This window comes from Marmota monax, unplaced genomic scaffold (genome assembly GCF_021218885.2).
Source record: "Marmota monax isolate L192 unplaced genomic scaffold, Marmota_monax_Labrador192_F-V1.1 WCK01_AAM20220418_F8-fsc00067, whole genome shotgun sequence".
Taxonomy (NCBI): Eukaryota; Metazoa; Chordata; class Mammalia; order Rodentia; family Sciuridae; genus Marmota; species Marmota monax.
In genome coordinates, this window is record NW_026695065.1 from 7,781,123 (window position 1) to 7,793,968 (window position 12,846).

A 12,846-nucleotide genomic window follows, 5' to 3' on the forward strand; every position below is an offset into this window, starting at 1 on the left:
CATGCCAGTGGGCCGCTCGGCCTGTCCTGGGCGCGGGCGAAAGCTCTGCTCTGCCTCTACTCCAATTGGGGTGACGTGTACCATGCCGGCAGGCCACCAGGCCTGATCCGCGGGTCGGTTGCAGGTGTGCCAACCTTGCAGGCGCGGGCGGCGGCTCTGCTCTGCCCCTCCTCCAATTGGTGTGACTTGTCTACCACACCCGCTGACCGCTGGGCCTGTCCCAGGCGCGGGCGAAGGCTCTGCTCTGCTCCTACTCCAACTGGGGTGACGTGCCTACCACCCCGGCCGGCCGCTGGGCCTGTTCCACCGGTCGGTCGCACGTCTGCCTACCTTGCGGGCACGGGCGGCGGCTCTGCTCTGCCCCTACTCCAAATGGGGTGACGTGTCTGTCGCGCCGGCAGGCCAGTGGGCCTGTTCCGCTGGTCGGTCGCAGGTCTGCCCACCTTTCGGGCACGGGTGGCGGCTCTGCTCTGCCTCTACTCCAATTGGGGTGACATGTGTACCACGGCAGCAGGTCATTGGGCCTGTTCCGGGCACGGGAGGCAGCTCTGCTCTGCCCCTACTCCAGTTGGGGTGACTTGTGTACCACGCTGGCAGGCCGCTGGGCCTGATCCGCCTGTGTGTCGCAAGTCTGCCTACCTTGCAGGCGCGGGTGGTGGCTCTGCCCTGCCCCTCCTACCACGCCCGCGGACCACTGGGCCTGTTCTGCCGGTCGGTCGTAGGTCTGCCCACCTTGTGGGCGCGGGTGGCGGCTGCTCTCTGCCCCCACTCCAATTGGGGTCACGCGACCACCACGCCGGCGAGCCGCTGGGCCTGCTCCGGGCGCCGGCGGCGGCCCCGCTCCTCCCCTCTGGCTCGACGACAAAGCGAGAGAGACTCGGGTGTCTGTGACTCACCCTCCCTACCAGGAGACCAACTGTTTCTGTCGCCGCTGGTATTGATGAAGTTCTCTCCTCCGCCGCTTTCTGATGACATGAGATCTCTGCCATGTTGGTATCCCATGCGAATGGTAGCATTTGGTTCCCTTTGCCGGGTGACCAAAGCAACGAGTGAGTCCTGTCCGGCCCTCACAGGCCCCGTCTCAGTCCCGTTGCCATTGCCCATGAAGGCTCGGTTGATATTTACCTCCATAGTACTCAGCAGGAACCAGACCGAGAAGCAGTTTCCGCGGGCTCCTTAGCCCTGGGCCAGAGCAGTTCCGGGAGCCGGAACTCGGCCGCTCCGTGCTTGGTGCATGCTCTGATAAGAGCAGGCTCCAAGAAGCTCTTTCCGCGGTTTATTTAGCACTGATCCTGAGTAATTTGTCTGCAAGCCGCAGGCGAATGGCAGCCTGAAATTACCTGTTCTATGGCTGAATGAGCTGCGATCAGTCGGAAACAGGGATGGTGACGTCAGCTCCCCAAGATGGTGGCCGCTGGCCTCCTCTGTGGTCTGACTGGTGTGGAGAACCGAATTGGACCGCTTCCTTCCCCCGTCTCAAACCCAGAATTCAGCACTGAGTACGGTGCTTGCATAGCTGGCAGAAGCCCGCAGAACCTGCAGCGCTGTATCCCTGCGTTGCTATCTCCTCGTTTCCCAGCGCGCCGCAGACTCTAGCCGTGGGGCGATTTGCCGAACAAGCAGCGTGACCCTCCGTGCAGACAAATCTCTCGCGTTTGAGCCCCCGTAGCCGATCCTCGTGCGATGGAAATCCTTCCTCCAGGTTCCGGAGCACCCCACTTTTATTGGAAATTCCTAACAAGATAGCCTTTAGCCGTCCTGACTCGTCATTCTCCCGCACAGTGACGCGGCACACGGGGGCAATGCACTCCCCTCGCCTCCATCTTCTCCCTCATGATGATGTATTTTAATACAGCCATTTTTCACATGTGTTTTAAAGGTCAGTTCACATAAAAATGACTGATTTAATCTTGTCAAAAAGCAGCTCTTTACAATTATCTGAAGTTGTTTCTTTTTGGTGGTGTTTTTGTTGCTATGATGGAGTCCTTTTGTACCTTTCTTTTTTGACTTAGATTTAAAGAAAATTGTGTGGCAGAAATCTTTTCTGTTGCAGGAAATTTAGTTGGAACTTATACAATGATTTCAATACATTTTTAATGCACAGTGGCCCAAAATCCCCACTTCTGAAACTCAGTCTCTTCATATGTGCTTTAAGATTTTCATCTTTTATAGACCATGTTTGTCTCTTTTCTCCCTAAAGTGTTACAACGAAAAGTTCTAAATAATGTTATTATATTCATAAAATGATATTTATGAAAACATTTTTCATGAGGGAAATATATGATAAAATATCCATAATCTAATATTATTAAATGTGCACAATTATATATATAGTGTGTGTATATATATATTTTTTTAAAGAAAATTATATATATATACACACACACATACTGTAGCTGAATGAAATGTATAAATCAAGAAATCAAAAGCAGAGTGTTTTTTTTTTTTTTATGGTTCTCCATCACAAGTAATTGGGATAATTTTTTACATGAGTATAATTTCCTATGTGCCTTGGGGTATTCTATCACTCTTGAAAATGTGTTAGGAAAATAAATCTTTAAAATAAAGCACAATCCTCTTCCAGTATTATTTTTGATCAGGGTTCCAAATTTGGTTTATTTTTTTCCACATTTGGTTTATTAAGAACCATATTTTAAATTCAAGGGCTCTAGAAATGGAAACCTATCTAACAATATGAGTATTTGAGATCAGAGGGAACATGGAGGTACAAACAGGAGGTACAAATAGGACATCATGGAGCATGCATTGGGAAAAGGATTTAAATTTTTGTTTTATATAGCACAGGGTTCATGAAGGAAGAAGAAGAATGTAGCCTTGGGCAAAATGCGTTATTTGGGAGATTACTCTTTATAGGTCATGGAGAGGCATTGAATATTTATGAATGGGAGCACGATAGTCATTTATAATATTTAGTGCACTTCAGTGTACCAAGTACTGCTTTAGGCATTAAGGGTATATCCCCAAACCAGACAGATGAAAAGTCCCTGATCTTGTGGAGTTCATATTTTTAGTGAGAAAAAGACAAAAGTTAATAATAAAGGAAATTACAAATTGTTTGACATGTTAAGTCCTATTGGAAAAAAGAAAAATAGCATGATAAAGCAGTTCAGGAGTGACAGGAGTGTGTGGAGAGAGCACCATGGTTCCATTTCAGATAGGATGGGCAGAATAGCAGGGATTGAAGGAGTAAGTCATGGGAATAATGGAAAAGAGCCTTCCAGGCAGAGGGAAGAGCCAGTGCCTGTGGCTTATTGCCTGCCTGGGGAACAGCGAGGTGCTTTGTGTGGCTAGAGCTGGATGGATGAAGGGACTGCAGTGGGAGGTGAGGTCAGAGGGATCTGGGCAGTGTGCAGATCCACAGGGCCTCATAGGCCATTTTAACAACTTGGATTTGTACTAGGAGGGGAAATAGACATTGCAGAATTTTGAACCAAAGAGTGACATGGTCTGACTTTGGATTTCACAGTATCACTTGGTCTGCAGTGTTCAAAATTAACTGTAGGAAAGCAAAAGTGGAAACGGAGATAAGTTAGGAGGTTAATACAGAAATCTAAGAAAGAATTGATGGTGACTTGAGTCAGATCTTTGTGAACTGTAGAAATATGAGAGTGGGACTGGACAGCTAGATGATTGGTTGTTGTGAATGAAGGAGAAGGGAGAGACCAAGGTGACATGAAAGTGTTAGATGTAGAAAATTGGAATGCAGGTGTTACCCCCATTTTTTAAAATGAGAGTTTAGATCAGATTATCTCAAATTTTCTCCAAATCTTGGTAGTCAATACTGTGTGGCTTAATGTGGACACAAAGTATGTTAATTGCAAAAAAGAATAGTGAGGGATGGAGATGAAGACTCAGTCTCTTCCCTTAGGATCAGGTGGAAAAATTGCTAGTGATTTTTTTTCTTATCTTTGTCTCCCATCATTAAACTGTCAACATGTATTCAATTGAGACACAGATTTGAAGCATTTCTGACATTTGTGCACCTTAGGGAATTTGACTAAAGCAAATTATATTTCCCTTTAATTTACATTCTTGCTTTGGAGATACAGGTGTGTTTATAGTTTTGAGTTTACAACTCCAAAGGATGGGAAAAAAACAAAATAAAAATCTACTCGTATAACTGTATAATCTATCTCAAAGTCCCAAGTGGAGAAGGCACCCATTCAGATGGTAGAAGGTTTACTTCAGGCAATTTTGATACGATGACACTTCTTTTTCTGACTTTGTGTTACAAGAAATCATGAAGCTCCTCATTGTGTATTAAAGTTTTCTGTAACCCACTAGAAAAACTAAAGAGAAAACTAACAGAGTCCTATGGTGCTTTTATCTTTCTTAAAATGGCTTCAATTCTCATATAAATAATCCCCCCCCTTTTCTTTATCTATGGCAATAGATTGGGATTTGTGATGAAAATAAAGTATACAGGTTAGAAGTTTAGATTCCCTAGGGAATCAAAAGATCAAAAGTAGAAAAACAGGTATCCATATAATAGTATATTTACCCCAGCTGATCTAGGGAAAGTTGAACTTTATAAAGCCACAGGTTTGGTGGTATTTGAAGACAATTTCCTGAGATCCTGAGACCAAACAATTCTCACTTAAAACTCCTACTGGAATTCTCCTCACCATTGAGAAGACTGTTTTTCTTAGTAAAAAGGGGTGTGAACATGCATGATCAATATTAATTTGAAGAAATAAGTGTATGAAATGGGGCAGAAGGCTTAATTTTTTTTTTTTTTGTCCTGGAGATTGAACCCAAGTGTGCTTATCCACTGAGCCACATCCCAACCCCTTTGTATTTTTTATTTTGAGATAGGTTTTGACTAGGTTGCTTATAGCCCTGCTAAGTTGCTGAGGCTGGCATCAAACCTGTGATCCTCCTGCCTTAGACTTATGAGCCACTAGGATTATAAATATGTGCCACTGTACCTGGCCCCCTAATGGACCATTTTTAAAAATCTGATGCTTTCCAATTAGATCTCTTAATTGATGCTTCAATGTATAGTCCTGAATACTATAACAAAATTTCAGTTAAAATGGACCAACATATGGACCAGTCCCATAAAATTTTATCACCTTGTGATGTCATGGCCATGTTAATTTGTGTAGTACATTATTTGCAAGATGAAATCAGCATGCATTTTGTAGAACATATCCCCAACATTAAGCAATGCATGACTGTTTTTATTATAAGTGCACTCCAGTTGCGCATGGTGGCACTTGCCTGTAATCCTAGCAGCTCAGGATACCGAGGCAAGGGAACCACATGTTTAATGCCAACCTTAGCAATGCCATAAGTAATTTAACAAGACCCTATCTCAAAAATAGCTGGGGATGTAACTGGTTGGTAAAGCACCTGGGGTTCGATTCCAAATATAACAACAAAAAAAGATCTTGGGAGATTTTGAGAAATTGGCATATATTAACAGGATCACAAGATTCAGTTTTATTTAGAATATTTATAAAGGTGTCCTTTAAGTATCCTTCAAATGTAACACTGAATTCTGAGACAAAACTGTTTCATTACTACTATTAAATGTGACATTTAGGATAAGTGTACATTTAGGATAGTGTACATTTAAAAAAATTAGATATGTTTAAAACATGGTTATTCATTGAAAAACTGAAAAAACTTGCAAGACTTATTATTTTGCTGTGTTTTTTTTTTTTTTTCTCATTTGGACACTGATATCTGATCCAGATTTGGCTTTAGCGTCTTGGGATCCATATTTAAAGACAAATAGATCACCACTTCTCCCAACCAAACCTTCGTTTTAAATCTCTAAGCTGCTATTTTTCTTTTGTAAATGATATATTGCTTATATATTAAACTTTATACTTCTTTTTGACTATAGTTTATAAAATAAAAAATAAGAACCATTAACTTACTATTGTCTTGTTTGATATGTGAATTTCTCTTACCTGACTGGTATTTCTTTTTTGTTTGTTTCTTTTTGGTTTTAATAGAACATTCAAATAAAAACTTTGGCAGATGATGTGGTAAGGTGGTTGTAGCAGCATGTTATTACTTATGCATGTTGCTTTTTGAAATTAATATGTGTGGACATTAAAACATTGATATATGTAAGATGAAGTGGATGTTTACATAGAATAGAATAATTGTTAATAAAATGACTTCTCATTTTTGAACATTAACAAAGAATTGTGTGAAATTTCAACAAAATTTTGCTGTCAACCTGATATATACTGTAACCAAATTTTTTTTAAATTCTGTGTTTATGTCTGGATTTTGAGAAACACAGATGTTTCCTTTTCCTATAGCCAAATCAATTGTGAATATATTAAGCATTAATATTAGAGGAAATTAATTTGAAATAGAAAGAAAAATAAGTTTAATATGTTACATGTGTACTGTTAAATTTAAAAACCTTAAATATTTCTAAGCAGAGTCTATCATAGTAAAATTTATTAGAAGTTATGTGCTCAAAATTCAATTATGCCCTTTTATAGCTAAACTTTAAAAAATGGTATTGTAAGCAATGTCATTTTTTTCTGTGTGAAATTACCTACCTATCTACCAACACTACTCTATGGAGGTGAAAATGTGTGGCTTGACTTGATTTTCTTACCAGGACACAGCTGAAATCAAAAGCCAAATTTTCAAGATAAAAATGAAGGACATAGTGAAAGATCAAATTTACATGTTAGCAATGGTACTAATACTGCAAGAGTAAATATTAAGTCATATGAAGGAATGGAAGATAGATATGTTAATTTATTGTCAATTGCATATTTAAATGCTTTCATGTCCACCATATCTTTTACTGACATTTGAGTGTTAGAAATATACTCAGCTTATTTGGGATTACTTAATTTGTTTTTCTGGAGTTATGTGAAGACAGACAAATCTAAACCAAATTAATTTCCCTCAAAGAGTTAAAAGAAAATTGATAATAGAGTTCAGAATAATGCAAAGAATAAATTATATGTTATGATGAAGACTGATAGGAACCAGGGGCTTATGAATTTAGGTGAGTCACTTTTCCTGTGAAATGAGGGAATTGGTCTAGATGATTTTTCTTGTTCTTCCCAGCTCTAAAATATTGTACTTTATATAATCTCTTTGTAAGCAACCATGCACTCAAATCATTTTTTGTAATCCTCAATAAGCTGCTTAAAACTGTTCATATTTCTTTCAAAGTACACCTTTTATTTAAAAAAGGTATTCTTTGAATCAATAAAATGAAAGACATGTTCTTTTAATGGGGTCAACATGCTTTTATACCAGATGAATTAATAACATCTGTGATGCTTTTTGTATCATTGAGGTAATTTGTAAGGACCCCTTTCAACATGGCAGTGAACGTGCATTGTTCTCATATCTAACGGGTCTGCTTGTGTAATGTGAGCTGATGATATGCATGTGCTTCCTAACAGAAACCCAAATAAAACTGAGTTGCATTCAGTTTTATGTACATTACTAATTTTTGATGTCTAATGTTTTGCAGTCTAAAATAGAGTGGCCTGTTTACATGTAATTGAAGTAATTAACTCACTTTATGTGAAAGAGCAAGCTAATTATTAGAGATTGTACATGGAATCAATGGTTCAAAGTCAATATCCATAAAATAGTGAGTTCTTCATAATTGTATTTATAGGAAAAAGATATTTCTGTTTATGTTATATTTCCAGTAAATGGAAAAAATGGTGTTTTTATTTTTGTCTTGCTTTTGCCCCATGTTTTAGGAAATAAAATGTTGGAGGAAAATAATAATAATATTAATAACAACAATAATAAATAGTAGCTAAGCATGTTTAGCATATTATTTAAAACTCACAATAACACTGTGGTGTAGGTCATATCCTGTTTTTAAGAGGAAAACATATCCCTGTTTTTAAGAGGAAACAGACATAGTGAGAGCACGAAGCTTTTACTGGATTATTCAGTCAGTGAATGGCAGTCTGGATTTGGACCCAGGTCATTTGGTTTCAGAGTCCATGCTTATTCAATTGCTACATTGACAGATTATTGATATATACTTGCCACAACTTTTGTACTTCTTTTTTGTGGTGCTGGGGTTTGAATCCACAGTCTTGGACTCTCTAGGAAAGTGCTCTATCACTGAGTTGCACACCCAGTCTAGTTTTTGCATGAATTATTGCCATAATTTTCCCTTAGAATTGAGTACCCACAGTTCTCTTCATTTTCTTTCTTTCCTTTTTTATTCATAGTTCTAAATTTGCCACTAAAGACATATTCTTCCTGAAATAACCACAGGATTTTGATTACTGGGGATTGAACCCAAGGGCACTTTATCACTGAGCTACATCACCAGTCTTTTTTAAAATTGTATTTTTTTTTTAATTTTGAGACAGAGTCTTACTAAGTTGCTGAGGCTGGCCTTGTACTTGTGATTCTCCTGCCTCAGCCTCCTGGAGTCACACTTGTCTCTGAGACTTCTTTGAACCTACTTATTGTGCAAAATAGAAATGGCAAGAGACTTAAGTTTTACTTTTGAGGAATACTTTTCACCCTCAGACTTCTAAAGTTGAAGAGCTACTTCAAGGTTTCAAAATAGTACAATCTCTAACTTGAACTTGCTGCTTAAAATAACATTTTGTCAAGAGACAATAATAATACATATTATACTAAGTGCCATTTTGATATTTCAGTTCTTTATGTTCATGGGTCTCGATCTTTTTCTTAGGGCTTTTTATCTTTTTCTGTTTGCAGCGTGACCGAATTACAAGTTTTAGAAAATCTACGGTCAAGAAAGAAAAGCCTTTTATTCAACATCCTATTGATTCCCAAGTCGCAATGAGTGAGTTTCCAGCAGCTCAGCCATTATATGATGAACGATCTTTGAATTTGTCAGAAAAGGAAGTACTGGATCTCTTTGAAAAAATGATGGTAAGTTAGACCTAATTTTGTTGTAGTTTTAAAATGTGTGTGTCAAGAATAGCACTGGATTTTAGGTACATGTGTTTGTGTAAACTGTATATATCATGTATAGCACAGACCAGAAACTCATTGATACAACAGAACTATTTGCACAAGTATGTGTTTTTTGAGCTAAAACATCCTTGCCTATCTCTTCCACTGTGAGCTCCCAGAAGCAGGGATAGTTTGACTTACCTTTGTCCTCTAGTATTCACTAGTTTCCAGCACATCAGTCAATTTTTCAATTACTGATTTGTATGCTTCTTTCCATAAAGCAAAATAAGTCTTAAGTCCACAGGGTTTCTTGTTGGTATAGGAAATGGAGTTGAAAGAACAAAGGGTAAAAAGAAAAACAGAAAACCAAAACAAAACAAAAAACAAACAGTAAACGGAAAGAGAAATTAATTCAGTCAAGTTTGTTCTATTAGCAAGGTATACCACTTATATTTTAAAACATATTTCTTATGTTTTCTAGCTTGTTGTCATAATTATTTCTTATATTAGATAATAAACATAATAATTTGACTATTCAGCAGTCTATGGAAGGACAAGGGAGAAATGAGGCATTGGGCCATATTACATTGGTTAGCCTCACCAGAGAAGAACTGGAGCTCCAAATCCATGGTTCATTATTTTAAATTTCTGTCTCATTCATCAGTGTAAATTCTATATAAACAACTTTATAACATTTGTAAGCATTTCCTTCCTTTATCTAATAAGCCCTATTCTTCTTTAGTTGCCAGTATTTTCTGATTACCTAGATGTTCCTCAGTTTACCACTCTGTTGTCCTATCTAAATTTTCAAAAATGGTGGAAATAAAAACAAAAATAGAAACAGTCCTGGAGACTGTTTATTAGCACTTTAATCTTTTTAATTCTTCTTTCTTCACTCAAAAATAATTCTTGCAGCTTTAATCTGCTGATCCTTTTGTTTACTACTTTTTGCAACATTCGAGTGTATCAGTGGCCTTGCCATACTCCAGTTGTCTTAAGCTCACCACTGTGGGACCATTTTCTACTCTATTCATTTTTCTTAGTCACTCTTAATTGCTTACCAAATCCCATTGGTTCTACTTTTATAATAACTCTGACATCTGTGTGTCCTCAGTTGTCCTCTAGCTGTTCTTGCCCTAGTTTAGATAATCTTCCTCTTGTGTTTCTTGTAGCCACTAAGATGGCCTTTTAACTGGTCTTCCTCCCATCTTCCAGGTTTTGCCTATTCTAATCCAGTATTGCCCTATTTATAATTCTGAAAGAGGGCTGAGTGAGGTCTTAGCTCATTGGGTAGAGCGCTTGCCTCGTACATGTGAGGCACTGGGTTTGTTCCTCAGCACCACATAAAAATAAATAAAATATTGGGCTGGGGATGTGGCTCAAGCGGTAGCGTACTCGCCTGGCATACGTGCGGCCCTGGGTTTGATCCTCAGCACCACATACAATAAAACAAAGATGCTGTGTCCACCGAAAACTAAACAATAAATATTTAAAAAAATATCTCTCTCTCTCTCTCTCTCTCTCTCTCTCTCTCTCTCTCTCTTTTAAAAAAATAAATTAAATAAAGGTATATATAAAACTAAAAAATATATATAAAAAAATTCTGAAAGACATGCCTTTTCCAAAACCCCTTATGTTTTCAGATGATCATTTTATATGTCCCTATTCCATTCCCTCAACTATGCTCCTTGGTGACTATTTCCCACCTTTGCTGCTTAAACCTTTGAACTATTCCCCATCTTTATTTTTTGCTGATGACCTTGTTGCTTAATGAGTAAACTGAAGGAATCAGAAGAGAACATCCATAGACTTTTACCACCACACCTGCCTACCTTTTAGGATCTGTACTCAAGTAGTCTGCCTTGCTTCTTGTCATCATAGATGAACTTTTCATGTCTCTGTCCTTCCACTTGTTCCATCCCATTCCCTTTTATTTACTCAAACATTGTTTCAGTGACCTTCTCCTCTCTTTTCTACAATTCCCATCAGCATACAAACATGCTGTCCCTTCTTTTAAAACATTCCCTCTATCTCTGTTGTCAGCTACCTCTCTGTTTATTTACTCTACTTTGAAATGAAGTTTCTCACAATAGTTTTACTTATATGCACTGTTTTCAATTCCTCTCTTTTCACTTTCTCTTCTGAACTCATTCCAACTATGCTCCTCTTCTACCATTTCACCAAAACTGCCTTTATAATGTCAACAGAGATCTTCATGCTGCTAAATCCCATGGTAAGGTTTTAGTTCTCATCTTAATTGACACATCAGGAGCATTTGATTCAGTTGATCAATCTCTCCCTGTTTGAAGCACATTTTTTCCCTCAACACATATTTGTTTTCCTACTACCTCTCAGGCTTCTCCTTTTCATTCTTTCTTTATGATCCCTTTTTATGTCTTTAACCTGTAAATATTGGCTCAGGGATCAGTTCTTGGACATCTTTTCTCTATCTCTTTTCTATCTTCAATCTTTGATGATAGCAACCAGTTATATGTCTTTTGAATTTCATTTGTATGCTCATAATTCTCAATTTTTCTCCACCCTAGTCCACAACTCCAGACTCATATGTCTAACTTTGTAATGAACATCTCTCTTGGATGTTCAAAAGATCTCTCAGAATAATAGCCAAAACAGAACTGCTGATATTCCTCTCCAAATCTTCTCTAAAATTCTTCCCCTCATTTTTTGGGGGGTACTGAGGATTGAACTCAGGAGCTCTCGACCACTGAGCCACATCTCCAGCTCTATTTTGTATTATATTTAGATAAAAGGGTCTCACTGAGTTGCTTAGTGCCTTGATAAGTTGCTGAGGCTGGCTTTGAACTGGAAATCCTCCTGTTTCAGCCTCCTGAGCTGCTGGGATTACAGGTGTGTGCCACTGGGCCTAGCTAAAATTCTTCTGCCTTACAGTTGACAGTATGCCCATCTATCTTCACAGGCCCCAAATGGGGTATCCTTTATTCCTCTCACATTTGACATTCAGGCTTTTAGGAAATTCCATTATCTCTCCTTTCAAAGTAAGGAACTTACAACATCTGACCATTTCTTACCACCTCTATTGATACCATATTTTTTGAAGTCTCATCTGGATTGCTACAACAGTGGTAGGACTATTAGGATTACCAGAACTCCTAACTGGTCACTCTGCCTCCATCCTTGATCCTCTATAATATATTCTCAACAGAAAAAAAATATTCATTTAAAGCATGAACATCATATTACTTGGCTCCTAAATCTTTATCAGGGCTCTCTGTTCCACTTAGTTTAAGAAAGGCCATCGTGGGGCTAGGGCTGTAGCTTAGTGGTAGATCACTTGCCTAGCATGTGTGTGTAAGGTACAGTGGGTTCGATCCTTAGCACCACATAAAAAATGAAACAAAGGCATGGTGTCCTAACTACAATACAAAAACAATTTTAAAAAAGTTTATTTAATCCTCCCATCCCCACCCCAGCATATTATGGATCAGCATCCTTAATCTGATCTGCATTTGGATTTTGGGATTGACTAATTTCACTTAGCATTATCTTCTCTAACTCCATCCATTTACCTGCAAATGCCATGATTTTATTCTCTTTTAATGTGAGTAGTATTCCATTGTGTATATATACCACATTTTGTTTATCCATTCATCTCCTGAAGGGCATCTATGTTGGTTCTACAATTTAGCTATTGTGAATTGTGCTGCTATAAACACTGACGTGGCTGTGTCCCTGTAGTATGCTGTTTTTAAGTCCTTTGGGTATAGACCTAGGAGAGGGATAGCTGGGTCAGAAGACACCAAGGATATGACTCTACTTTGTGTACAACCAGAGATATGAAAAAGCATGTTCTATATGTGTAATATAAATTGTAATGTATTCTGTTGTCATATATAATAAAATTTAAAAATAAATTAATTAATTTTTAAAAAGACTGTGCAGAAAAGAAAA

The 12,846-nt window shown here is 38.5% G+C and overlaps 1 protein-coding gene across 11 annotated transcripts in view; it reads left to right on the forward strand.

Annotated features, from left to right (window-relative positions):
- Positions 1 to 12,846, forward strand: part of Diaph2 (diaphanous related formin 2) — an 867,887-nt gene that overhangs the window by 57,382 nt on the left and 797,659 nt on the right. For 10 of the 11 annotated variants that reach the window (XM_046427818.2, XM_046427819.2, XM_046427822.2 and 7 more), the window contains exons 2-3: positions 5,988 to 6,020; positions 8,716 to 8,892. In XM_046427818.2, coding sequence (XP_046283774.1) covers positions 5,988 to 6,020; positions 8,716 to 8,892 — 210 coding nt within the window. The remainder of the gene's footprint in view (positions 1 to 5,987; positions 6,021 to 8,715; positions 8,893 to 12,846) is intronic. The other variant, XM_046427820.2, reaches the window with a different exon arrangement.